Raw genomic sequence first — 10,468 nt, 5'->3', positions numbered from 1 at the left:
CGCCCCATTCCCTTGGGTGGGAACCCTAAATGATGGGCCATGTGCCCTCTAATGTCACTGCTGCCCACATCCACGCCTGCCCCAGGCCTAGCCCAGTTGGTGCCCTGCAGGATATTTGGGGCGTGCCGAGTCTTCACAGACTTCACAGAGGCCTCAAGCTGGCAGCCCCTGGGCCACATTCGACCTGCAGAGATGTTTCGATTGGTCCACATAATGCTTTAAACATCAAGACGTTTTATATATTTTTTAAAAATCTAGATTTCCAGTTTTTCTTACAAAACTAGCCTGGAGCTGCCGAGGACTGGCCCTTGCTGACAAGGCTTGGGTTCTCGGGGTGGCACAGCCTGCACCGTGCCTCATGTCTTTGCGCCCAGCCTGGGCTGCCCTGGCTAGCCCCTGAGCGGGAAGCCTCCACCAGAAGTGGCAGCAAGGTTGGAGGAGGGCTGCCCCGCAGCCATCTCCACAAGTCACCGCGTCCCATGCATCTTCCTTTGCTGTGAGTTTGGCGCCCCCGCTGACAGGATGCGTCAGTCTTTCCAAGTGTTCTGTGTGCGAGGTCTTGACTCCCACTAATAACAGCAGATGAGTTCTGAGGTGGGAAGAGAGACCTCTCTCTTGGTCTTGGGGGCCCACCTGCCAGCACCGTTTTTCATGGAGTTTCAGAAGTTCTAGCCGGCGAGCTCGGCGGTGGCATGTGCGCTCAGATTCCTGACCTGCGTCAGGCTGGAATTCTGTCATTGAGGGGTCTGACCCAGGCTTTTTGAGTGCTGGGGACGGGGTCTTAACTCATATTTGAGATGAACTGTCCCCCAGGGGCCTGGTTCCAAGTGCGTGCTTGCCTGATACGGTGAGAATGGACTCCGCAGTGACTCAGGAGGTTGACAGGCCAGTGCAGTGTCCCCACCTGGGAGGGGACCAAGGTCCACAGAAGGGAACTCATGGTTACCTGGCACACCATTGCCAGAACCCTCAATTCTCGGTCCTTAGTCTCAAGTCTGCTAGGTACCCCATCCCCGAGGGGCCTAGCCACTGGGGACCCCCACTTCTCTTTGGAGAAACAGCAACAGCAGTGGCCAAATGCACTCAGGACTTCGGGCCAGGTGTGGCCTCTGCTGCCAAGGAGGGGCAAATCTGTAGGCAGCCCCGGAGAGAGTGCGCCTTCCTCTGCTTGTGCTGGCAGCCACGAACTCCCATTCTCCCCGCGTGGCCGCTGTCTACAGCCGTGTCACTTGCCTGTGGTTCTCGGCTCACGTCACAAGCAGACCGCCTGGCCCATTTGCATTCTCAAGTGCAGTCCCATGTCCCCATCCCTCTGGGCAGGTATGATCAGTTCCCTCGTTTTGTTGGGTGACTGTGAATGGGAGCCTGTTTACGGGCTGGGCTCCTAATAGAAGGCTTTGGTTCCCTCCTAATCATCTGCTCTCTGGTGGGTTTTATTTCCAAAGCACAGCAGTACAGAACCTGCCCCTGGGGAGTTCACCGGGCTTTTTTTTTCACAACATTTTCTCCCACATTGTCACTGGAAGGAAGATGTTTTCCTGCTCATGGAACTGGTTCTTGGCTGGGCCACCTGCTTTGGTCTTTTGTGTTCTGGGGGCTGCTGGGCGCTGGACACTGGCCTCCCAGCCTGGGCTCCTCAGAGCAGTGAGGAGAACAGAGAAACCCGAAGGCCAGCCCCGGGGGACATCCAACCAAAGCAGCCTGGCCCACACAGCGCCTCCGCGTGCCCCAGGTGACTTTAGGGCCTGAGTCTGCTCCTGTTCCTGGTTCTGCAGGAAAGCAGCAGAAGCCCCAAAGCCAACCCCGCTGCTCCCTGGAAGCGGGACTCCCTCCAGGCTAGGAGTTCCGGCTGAGTTGAGGCTGTCTCTCTCGCAGGAGAGGCAGACTTCCCCCGCTATGTCAGGCTGGGTGGTGCGACGCTCACTTCCTGCTGCTCTGGTGGCAGACGCCAGCCTGTCTCGAGGTCTGGGAGGCAGGAAGCCTCCCACAGCCCCATGCGTGGAGCAGCTGCCTTTGCCTGGGAGGACATTCCAGGGCTTTGTCCCAGGCCAGCGGGGCACCAGCTTCACCCAGGACCCTGATGCCAAGCAGGGTGTCTCTTCCTCATGGCACGCCTTTCCCTGTCATCTGTGTAATCGGGGTAAACGCTGGCTCTCTGGGCGGGGGCCACGAGGGTGAGCGGGACACATACACGTCATAGCCTGGGCCCCTGGGGGAGTGGCTGCGTCACCGGGCAGGCATTTGGGGGAACCTTGGCCATCACTCACTTCTAATTGTAATGACGTGCATTAGTTAAATTGTGTTCTGAGTATTCATCCAGCACTGTTTATGGCGTGCTCTCGAGTGCGCTTACCGTTTGTCAGAAGTGCAAACTAGCGAACATACGAGCCTTTAAGACAGGCCATCTGTTCGTCTTAGACCCTTGGACGATTGTCAAATGCTTCTAAAAATAAGTGCTCACTAGCAGAGAGGGGCTGCCCAGGTGATACACAGCAGAGAGGGCAGCAGGGCTGCCTGAGTCTCTACCCTCCCCAAAGGGAGAGGGATTGGGGGTGTGTTGGGGGAACGGGGAGGGGAGCCTGGGAAGGGAGCAGAGGGAGATGGAGAGCACGAAGGCCCTGCTGATACACCTTTTCGGCTGGAGGTGTGAGCTTCTCCTGGTTCCTTGCCTCTCATGTAACTCCACAGCTCAGATACCTTCGATGGCTCCCCATGGCCCAGATTTAAGGGCAAGCTGCCTCGTCTCGCATCAAGGAGCCTCATCAATAAGGCCCCCACCTTCCTTTCCAGGCTTGTCTCCATGGCACATACCCTGTGCTTCTGCCAGGCTGAATTATTCATTGTTCCCCCAACATATGCTGCGCTTTTCCCATTTCACAGGCAGAACAGTGCTGTGGTTACGAGTGGGTCTGCACGCAGACTGCATGGGCACAGACGGGCCCTGCCATTACCAGCTGCAGGACCTTGCCTCCCTGGGCCTCGGTTTTCTCATCTGTGAAACAGGGACCATAGTAGTATTTGACACCCAGGGGTGTCGTGAGGCCACACGAGTTCAGATAAGGGAAGGGTTAAGCATGGTGCCTGGCACACAGTGAGCACGTGACAGATGTTAGCTACAATCATTCTTGGTGTTATTGGCACCTCCACGCCATTGTCACGGGGGTTCTTTCTCCTTGGAAAGCTGTCTGCGCACACGTGCGTGCACACACTCACACGCCAGTGCAGATCCTAACCCAGCCGTCCCCACAGGGCAGCTGGAAGGCCGGCTTCTGCCAAAAGCATCTCCCAGTCAGAAGTCCTCTCTCCATAGTCCCTCTCTGTGAAATCTCGCCCTCTCCCTCAGCCATGAGCTCGTAAAAGGCCAGGACGTGCCTTACTCTCTGTCTTCTGCCCACTGCACAGGGCCAGGCTCCGTGTTTGTTAATGAACAAATGACAGGACCCCACTGAGGCGAACATGGCTGCAGTGTTAGCCTGAAGGACCTCCTTTCCCTGGACGCGGCATCCTCCCGTGGTTGAGGCAGCTTCTTGGACGTGGTCCTGCCCCTGGAGGCAGCTCTGTGTAAAGCCAGCCTCATGAGAGCCACTGTGGCTGAAGCTGCCGGGGGGCCTCGGGTGGGCACTGGGGAGGAAGGGATCGACCACAGCCTCTTTCCCGACCTAGAACGAGAGGGAGGTGATGTGGGGTCGAGGTGAAGCCCCATGGGTTCTGCAGGTGGGGCCGGGTGAGCAGGGCCGGGGGGATGTTCTGGGTGGGGGGGCTCTGCACCCTTAATCTGCCACAGGGTGGCAGACATGAGGACCAAGCCCTGGGAGCCAGTCCTTCTCTTGGGCCCCTTGAGAGTGAGGGTCTGAGTCCAGTCCCCTCCCCCGACAGGGAACTGTGAGCACCTCAAGGGAGGGGGCGGGGCCACCCCCTCCATGTGCCCAGTGCCCAGCTGGGGGCCTGACATCCGGGGACCCAGTGAACGGCTGTGGAAGGAATGAGTGCATGAGTGCATACCTCCCTCCCCTGTGCAGTCTCCCTGAGGCTCCCCTCCTCGCCAGATATCCCCCTCTGTTCCCTGGGGGGAGGGGAAAGCAGTGAATTGTGGGTACGCAGCTTGTAGCCAGGAGGCTTGTGGGGCAGGCAGTGCCTTTGTCAGATACCTGCTGCTCTCCAGGGACAGGGCCATGAAATGTCTGCCATCTCGGGAGCCTCCCGACACCATGCCACCCTTAGAGGAGGAACTGGGGGGGCACAGTCATTCAGTCCATCAAACCCCACTGCAAGACCCCCAAAAATGTTTGGTGCCAAGGAGGCACAGGCAGGAATGACCAGTCCCCCTGTCCCAGAGCCCCCGCCTGGGCGGGAAGACTGCACAGCATTCATGGAGGTCGGGGGGCACTTAGGCTTGGCCAGGCGGGAAGAAGTGCACGCACATTATGTCCTGCGTCCTCAGGGCCTCTTAGGAAGAGGGTTCTGTTATTACCCCCCCACGCACACCCCCAGAGGGCAGGGGATGTGCTCCAGGCCACATGGCTATTAAGGGACTGAGCCAGGATTCAAACCCAGGAGCCAGCCCACCTCAGTCCCCTTAGGCTCACCACCAGCTTGTGATTCCCAGGCCTGGGTAGCACCAGTGGAGCCCTAGCTAAGGGCTAGGCCCTTACAGGCATTTTGTCATCAGGAGGGCAGCTGACGGTGACACCCGAGAGTGTCCTGCAGTGCAGAGAAATCCTCCCAGCCCTGCCCGTGCATCTCGGGGCTGCAGAGAAGGCTCTTGTTGCGTCGCGCACAGCGTTTCCCAGGCCACCGGGTAGCCAGCGTGTTGAAGTACCTCCAGTCTCCCCTACTTGACACTGTGGGAGGTGAGTGTCAAAGGGAGACCACGCAGGGTCCCAGACTGAGGGACAGAAAACAGAGCCAAGACCTCGAGAAGAAATCCCTGTTGCAGACTAGGGAGGGGCGCACTGGTGTGTGTGTGAGTGCGTGTGCATGACTGTTGTGGGGCATGGAATGGGTTGAGCCAGGGATGGCTCCTGGGGCCGTGAAACTCGAATGGACCACTCGAGTGTGCCTTGGTGCTGTGGGGAGGATGGTCCATCATCAGGCTCTGTGCTCCTGGCACACTGCCTCTGTGCCCAACACATACCCTGGCTTGGGCTCTGGATCGGGGTCATTTTGCTGCTGAATGCCCAGCAACAAGCATGGTGTCACCCAGCAGGAATTCAGTAAAGGTTTGTTGAATGAATGAATGAACGACCATGTAAGTGAATGCGAGGGTGTGACAAAGGGATTCTCGGCCTGAGCGCTCTGCTGACGTGCAGAGAGAGGGCTCGGCAGGACTCCAGTAGGGCCCGACCCAGACTGACGGCATGCCACCCCTCGCCCATCACTAACTTGTGTCCTGGGATCAGATAACCCAGTGCGCCAGGCACAGGCGACCGAATCGGGCCCTACCAGAACCCTCCGCTCGCGAGCCGCGGCGTCGTGGATGGATCTCAGCGCGCGCAGCGCCGCCCGCCCCCACTGCTCTTCCGTTTTATCTCCTCACCTGCTCCTCGGCCCACACCTGCGTCTCCTGGCAGGCAGAGCGGCCGTGCGCATGCCAGGCCTCCCCTCCAGGCGCCTTCCGGTCCTTCCCGCTCCCGCCCCCAAACCACCCCGGCCTTTATGGTGCTGGGAAGTGTTCATCTGCGGGGTCGGTAGCATCTTTAAAAAACGATTTTCTTCCTTCTCCAAAAGGGCTAAATATAGCACAGGCATAAATAGAGAAATAGACATTAAGCCAAAATGCCCTAGTGAGAACCGTGCGGGTGGAAGGAGCTCTGTAAGAAGGCTTGATGAAGCTCGGTCCCCGGAACCGCGGCTCCCAGCCGGGGGAGGAGGCTGCGTGCTGGAGGGTTATTGCGCTGTGCCGACTGGCAGCGGCGCTGCCGGGAGCCGCTCCGCGCACAGGTGTGTTGGGTGATTGGTGAGTCCTCCTGACGGGTCCCCGCCACCCCCTGTGCCCTTCCAGAGTCTGTGCCCTCGGCCGAGCACCTGGCTCCTCGGCACCCCCACCACACATACGCTTCCTGGGTGGCATTGACCGTTCTCCCGTGCTGAGCTGCCATCTGCACCATTAATCCCACGCAAACGTTTGGGTCTGTGTGTCCCGAGCGCCTCCCCACATCAGGCCCCAGAGGGGTGGGCCCAGCTGGAGCCTCCCCACACCCTCCCCGGTGCCGGCCCAGGGCAGAGCAGCCAGCAGGGGCTCAAGAACACGGCACTGAGCGAATTCTGGTGCGCGGCCCCTCGAGGCGTCGGGGCTGACATTTCCATCTGCTGTGCATCCTGGGCGGCTGTTCCTCCAGAACTTCAGAGGAGGAAGTTTTCCCCTTCTGTCACAGAACCCTCTTGGAGGAAGTTCTTTCTTGAGTCTAAACGAAGAACTTCCTGCTATTGCTCCGTAAGAAAGAAGGCCCATTGTTTTTACCTGAGATGTGGGGTTTATTCTCAAATTTTCATAACCAGTGGTCCTAGGGGTAGGTTTTCACTTCTGAAATCTTTATGCCAGCAGCCCCTGGATGAGCCAGTGTGGACCACGTGTGTCACCTGGCCCTGTTCCTGGCATCCTGGGAAGAGGCTGCTTCATTATCCAGAGATGCCTGGGAACCCCCTTGCACCATGCTGGTGGTGGGCGGTCCTTGGGGATTTTGTGGACATCAAATGTCATCTCTGGTCTTCGGCTGCTTATGGGACAAAGTCCACATTCAGGGGCATTCAGGGCCTGCACTGTCCCTAGTCTAAACTCTCCCCAGTCCTCTAGGTGACCTCTGTGCTGCAATCGTGCTCTGGTACCTGCATCTGCCAGGCTTGTTCCAGCCTCCATACCTTTGTCTATGCTGTGCCTTCCACTTGGAATGCCCTCTCCCCTTTCCACATATCTACATCCTATCCATACACTTATTCATTTATTTATCCTCCCATTGATTCATTCAAAAATATTTCCTCAGTGTCTACTTGGTGTCAGGCCCTAGGAACCATAATTTGGGAACAGGAAAAGAGCTATGCCTGTTTATCTTTCTAACATCCCTGCTCTTCCTCCTCCCCAAGCCCCACAAATAAAGACGGACCTGACCACCCTGGCCACGTGGCTCTGTTAATTGACTGGCTGTTGGCAGAGGGAGAGTGAGACCTCCAAGTTGTTCCTGGGCAGCTGTGCCCACCACGCCACCGCTGGGCATCGTGTGCCCAACCCTGGGCAAGGTGCTGCAGGGTCAAGAAAAGCAGGGCCTGCAGCTCAGCAGAGGGGCCAGTCTTGCCCTGGGGAGGCACACAGATGGGGGACGACGGAAGTGCCTAGAGGGGCTGCAGGGCTGGGAAGCAACCGTGTGCCCAGAGGACTTCAGGAGCGGCTTGGTTGGGAGGGAGGAGAGAGGAGGTGGGAGGTAAATCAGCACAGGCTTGGACGCTTGGAGGATGGCTTGATGGAGGGGGGTTCGGCTCCCCACAGGACTGGCTGGCTGTCCCTGCACAAGAGCAGGGAGAGGTGCCTCGGCTGGAGGTTGGGTGTTCCCATGGAAACCGCCGCATCCCATCTGTGGCCTTGGACAACCTGCCTGATGCCTCTGGGTCCATGACACCCCCCTGAGGTACCAGGCCACACTGGCAGAGCTCGTGCTCGTGTCTGGTGTGGAGCGGGGATGCTCCACCGACTGCGGTGCCATGGGGTTACGGCGCTGGGAAGGCTGCCTTCTCGCCCAAGCCCCTGGCTCCCTTGGATTCATTTATTTCAGTTGCCTGGCTCAACCCCTTCTGCTTCCTAGCTGGGTGGCCTTGGCCAGCATCGAGCCTCGGAGCCTCATCGTCCTCCTTTACCCCATCCTGCCTCGTGAGGCTGTCGTGAGGAGTCAGGGGAGTGGACCTATAGCCGCACATAGTGTGTGTGCTTGCCAGGCCCCAGCCGTGTGGCCTGCACCCGGGGGCCGAGGAGGGGGACGGCAGTGGTTGGCGTCTGTGCTACGGGCTCAGCAGGCATCTGCTGTGGGACGACAGGGCACAGCCCGTCTCTGGCCATGAGCCTGTCAGAGGGGTCGGTGACATCACCATGGAGGCAGCGGCAGTGCCTACAGCGGGAAGGGGCTGCCACGGGAGCCCTGGGCTGGGAGCGGGGGTGGCCCTAGGCCCCCGGGAAAGCTGCAGGCAGGGGGCATTCCCCCACTGCCCTCACAGACCAGTCCTGGAGCCCAGGAGAGAGACGCGGCGCCACGTCTGACCCCTGGTGGTCATCGGTACAGCTGCAGGCCACGGCTGCAAGCCCCAGGGTCCTCGCTGGGCAGGTGGGCGCCCAGGTCTGGGGAGGCAGGAGCATCCCTGAGAAGCTGCTGCCTATGACTACAGGCACTGTGCTGCCCCACATACGGCTACGCTGCCTGGGGTGGGGGTGGGGGTTGCTTCTTTTCTCCAGGTGTCATGAGGTTGAACACCACCTGAGGCTTTGATGAGATTGGTCTGGATTTGGAACACAGACCACTGAAAAGAGACAAAAAAACTGTAGGCTCTTAGAGGCCAAATCCCACCCCCAGCCCCAGGCCACTGGCTCCTGTAAAAACAAATCCACACTGCTGGCCTGACCCCGGCCGCATGAGGGAGGAAATGCCACGAGCTGTGGGGAGGGGGAAGCGTGTGGCCAGAGGGTCCCATCCGGGCCCTGGATTCCCAAGCAGGTTCAGGAAACTGCACAACGTTCTGGCTGGAGCACCGTCACGTGACCAAACAGGCAGGCTCCCCCTCCAGCGCCATCCCTGCCGGGTGACCCGTCCCCTGCCCCGGCCGCAGGCACTGCCACCGCGGCCTCAGCACGTCTGTGCCACTCGGGTGTTTCTTGGCCGGAGAGCTGTGTGGCACATCTGCTGTCTCCTCCACGACGCTCAGGGCAGCTCCAGGGAAGGACTGAGAGGGAGATCTGGGGAAGCCTGCAGGCGATCAGATATAATTTCCTCCTGATCATTAGAGCAAAAAGGAGATGGAGAGGTGGACAGGGATGGTTTTAATTCCTGCTCCCGCCCCAGCATTTCCCCTTTCCCTCCATATAGCCAGTCCCCATCGTAAGACCTGAATGGTCAAAAAACCCCCCACAATTTATAGGGATCCCAGGTTGGCAGCAACAGGAACCGATCCCCAAGCCCCAAATCAATGTGGCGCCTTGGCAGCTGCGTCCCCAGAGCACTCTTTCCTCATTGCATTTGTTTTGTAATAATCGAGACGCTTTTCTGCGGCTCTCGGCGTCAGTGCACTGCGTGGGAGGTGATGGGCATGCTCTCCGTTCTCGCCCTCATGCGTGTCTCCTTTCCTCGCCTTTGCAGAACCACACCATGAGCCAGCACGCGCAGTGAGGGACCGCTCGACAGGACGCCTCTCCGCAGAAGGCTTGCCGGAGACGCCGTGGGGAGGGCCATTTGAACATTACATCCAATCAAAGTGTCATTTGCAACCCAGATGTAAAACTCTAATGATTTGGCCATGAGGCGCTGCTATTATAAGCAGCTGGAAATGAATATTAATGGCAGAGATTAAAAGTATTCCATGCTCAGTATTTTTTATTGTCCTGCTACAGCTAGTGTGCTTTTAGAGTTTCCGCCGAAGACTACATTTCTAGAGTTAGAGAAACCCGCTTTTTGAGGCTATTGTCCTTTGTTCCTTCATGTATTATATTGATAGTTTTTAAAAAAGGATTAGTGTGATTTTTTTTCCTTTGCTTCTTTTTTTTCTTTCTTGTTTTTCTTTCCCCCCCTTCGGTTAACTACTTTTTAATTGCAATTCTAGGTAATTGTGCATCGTGATGTGATTGCTTGGCTATTGTCTGAATATTTCCTTTTAATTTTTTAATTAAAGACTAATGCTTTGATTGGATTTGCCAGTTCACCGGACAGTGATTAAAACTATGTAATGAATATAATCGGTTTCAGTGCAACTGGATGGTCTGCTTTTAAATGTGACTTAATCTGACTACAGTAACTAGTACAGTTCAATAAAGGGAATCCATGCGATAGCATCGACTGTCTGGCTCTCTCCTCCCCAGCCTAGGGCTGTAGGGGTGGTCATCAGCCATGGGGTGCGTCCCTGAGTTCCCGTGGGATTGCATGTGGGGAACTGAACATAATAGACCCGGCTCCCTCTGGAAAGAAGCAGCGTAGTAGCCTAACACACGCAGTCTGGGTGAACTGGAAAGAACGCTTAAAGATGAAATTCTCCGATCTTCTCATTTATGAATGGGGAAACTGAGGCCCAAGGGTAAGTGGGCTCGTCCATGATGTTTCCTTATTTCTGCCCATCGGGATGGCTTTCCCATGTGCTGGATGCAGGCGGTCAAGTGGTTAACCCTTACCTCGCCAGGACTTGGAGTCTGGTTGTGACCGAGGCATGGGGATGTGACAGGAGCTGCGGGCAACTCCCCAGCCCCATGAGATCCAGGGCTGGGGGGCTGCAGAGCAGAGCCAGG

General features: G+C 57.6%; 1 protein-coding gene across 4 annotated transcripts in view; it reads left to right on the top strand.

Moving 5' to 3' along the window:
- Positions 1-9,877, top strand: part of ZNF423 (zinc finger protein 423) — a 319,206-nt gene extending 309,329 nt beyond the window's left edge. For all 4 annotated transcript variants that reach the window (XM_070500329.1, XM_014857529.3, XM_070500331.1 and 1 more), the window contains one exon: positions 9,333-9,877. In XM_070500329.1, coding sequence (XP_070356430.1) covers positions 9,333-9,362 — 30 coding nt within the window. In that variant the 3' untranslated portion in view covers positions 9,363-9,877. The remainder of the gene's footprint in view (positions 1-9,332) is intronic.
- The last annotated feature ends 591 nt before the right edge of the window (positions 9,878-10,468 follow it).

The sequence above is a fragment of the Equus asinus genome, chromosome 28 (assembly GCF_041296235.1).
Source record: "Equus asinus isolate D_3611 breed Donkey chromosome 28, EquAss-T2T_v2, whole genome shotgun sequence".
Classification (NCBI taxonomy): Eukaryota; Metazoa; Chordata; class Mammalia; order Perissodactyla; family Equidae; genus Equus; species Equus asinus.
The sequence above is the reverse complement of the archived record's forward strand: the minus strand, read 5'-3'. Positions and strand labels throughout refer to the sequence as shown.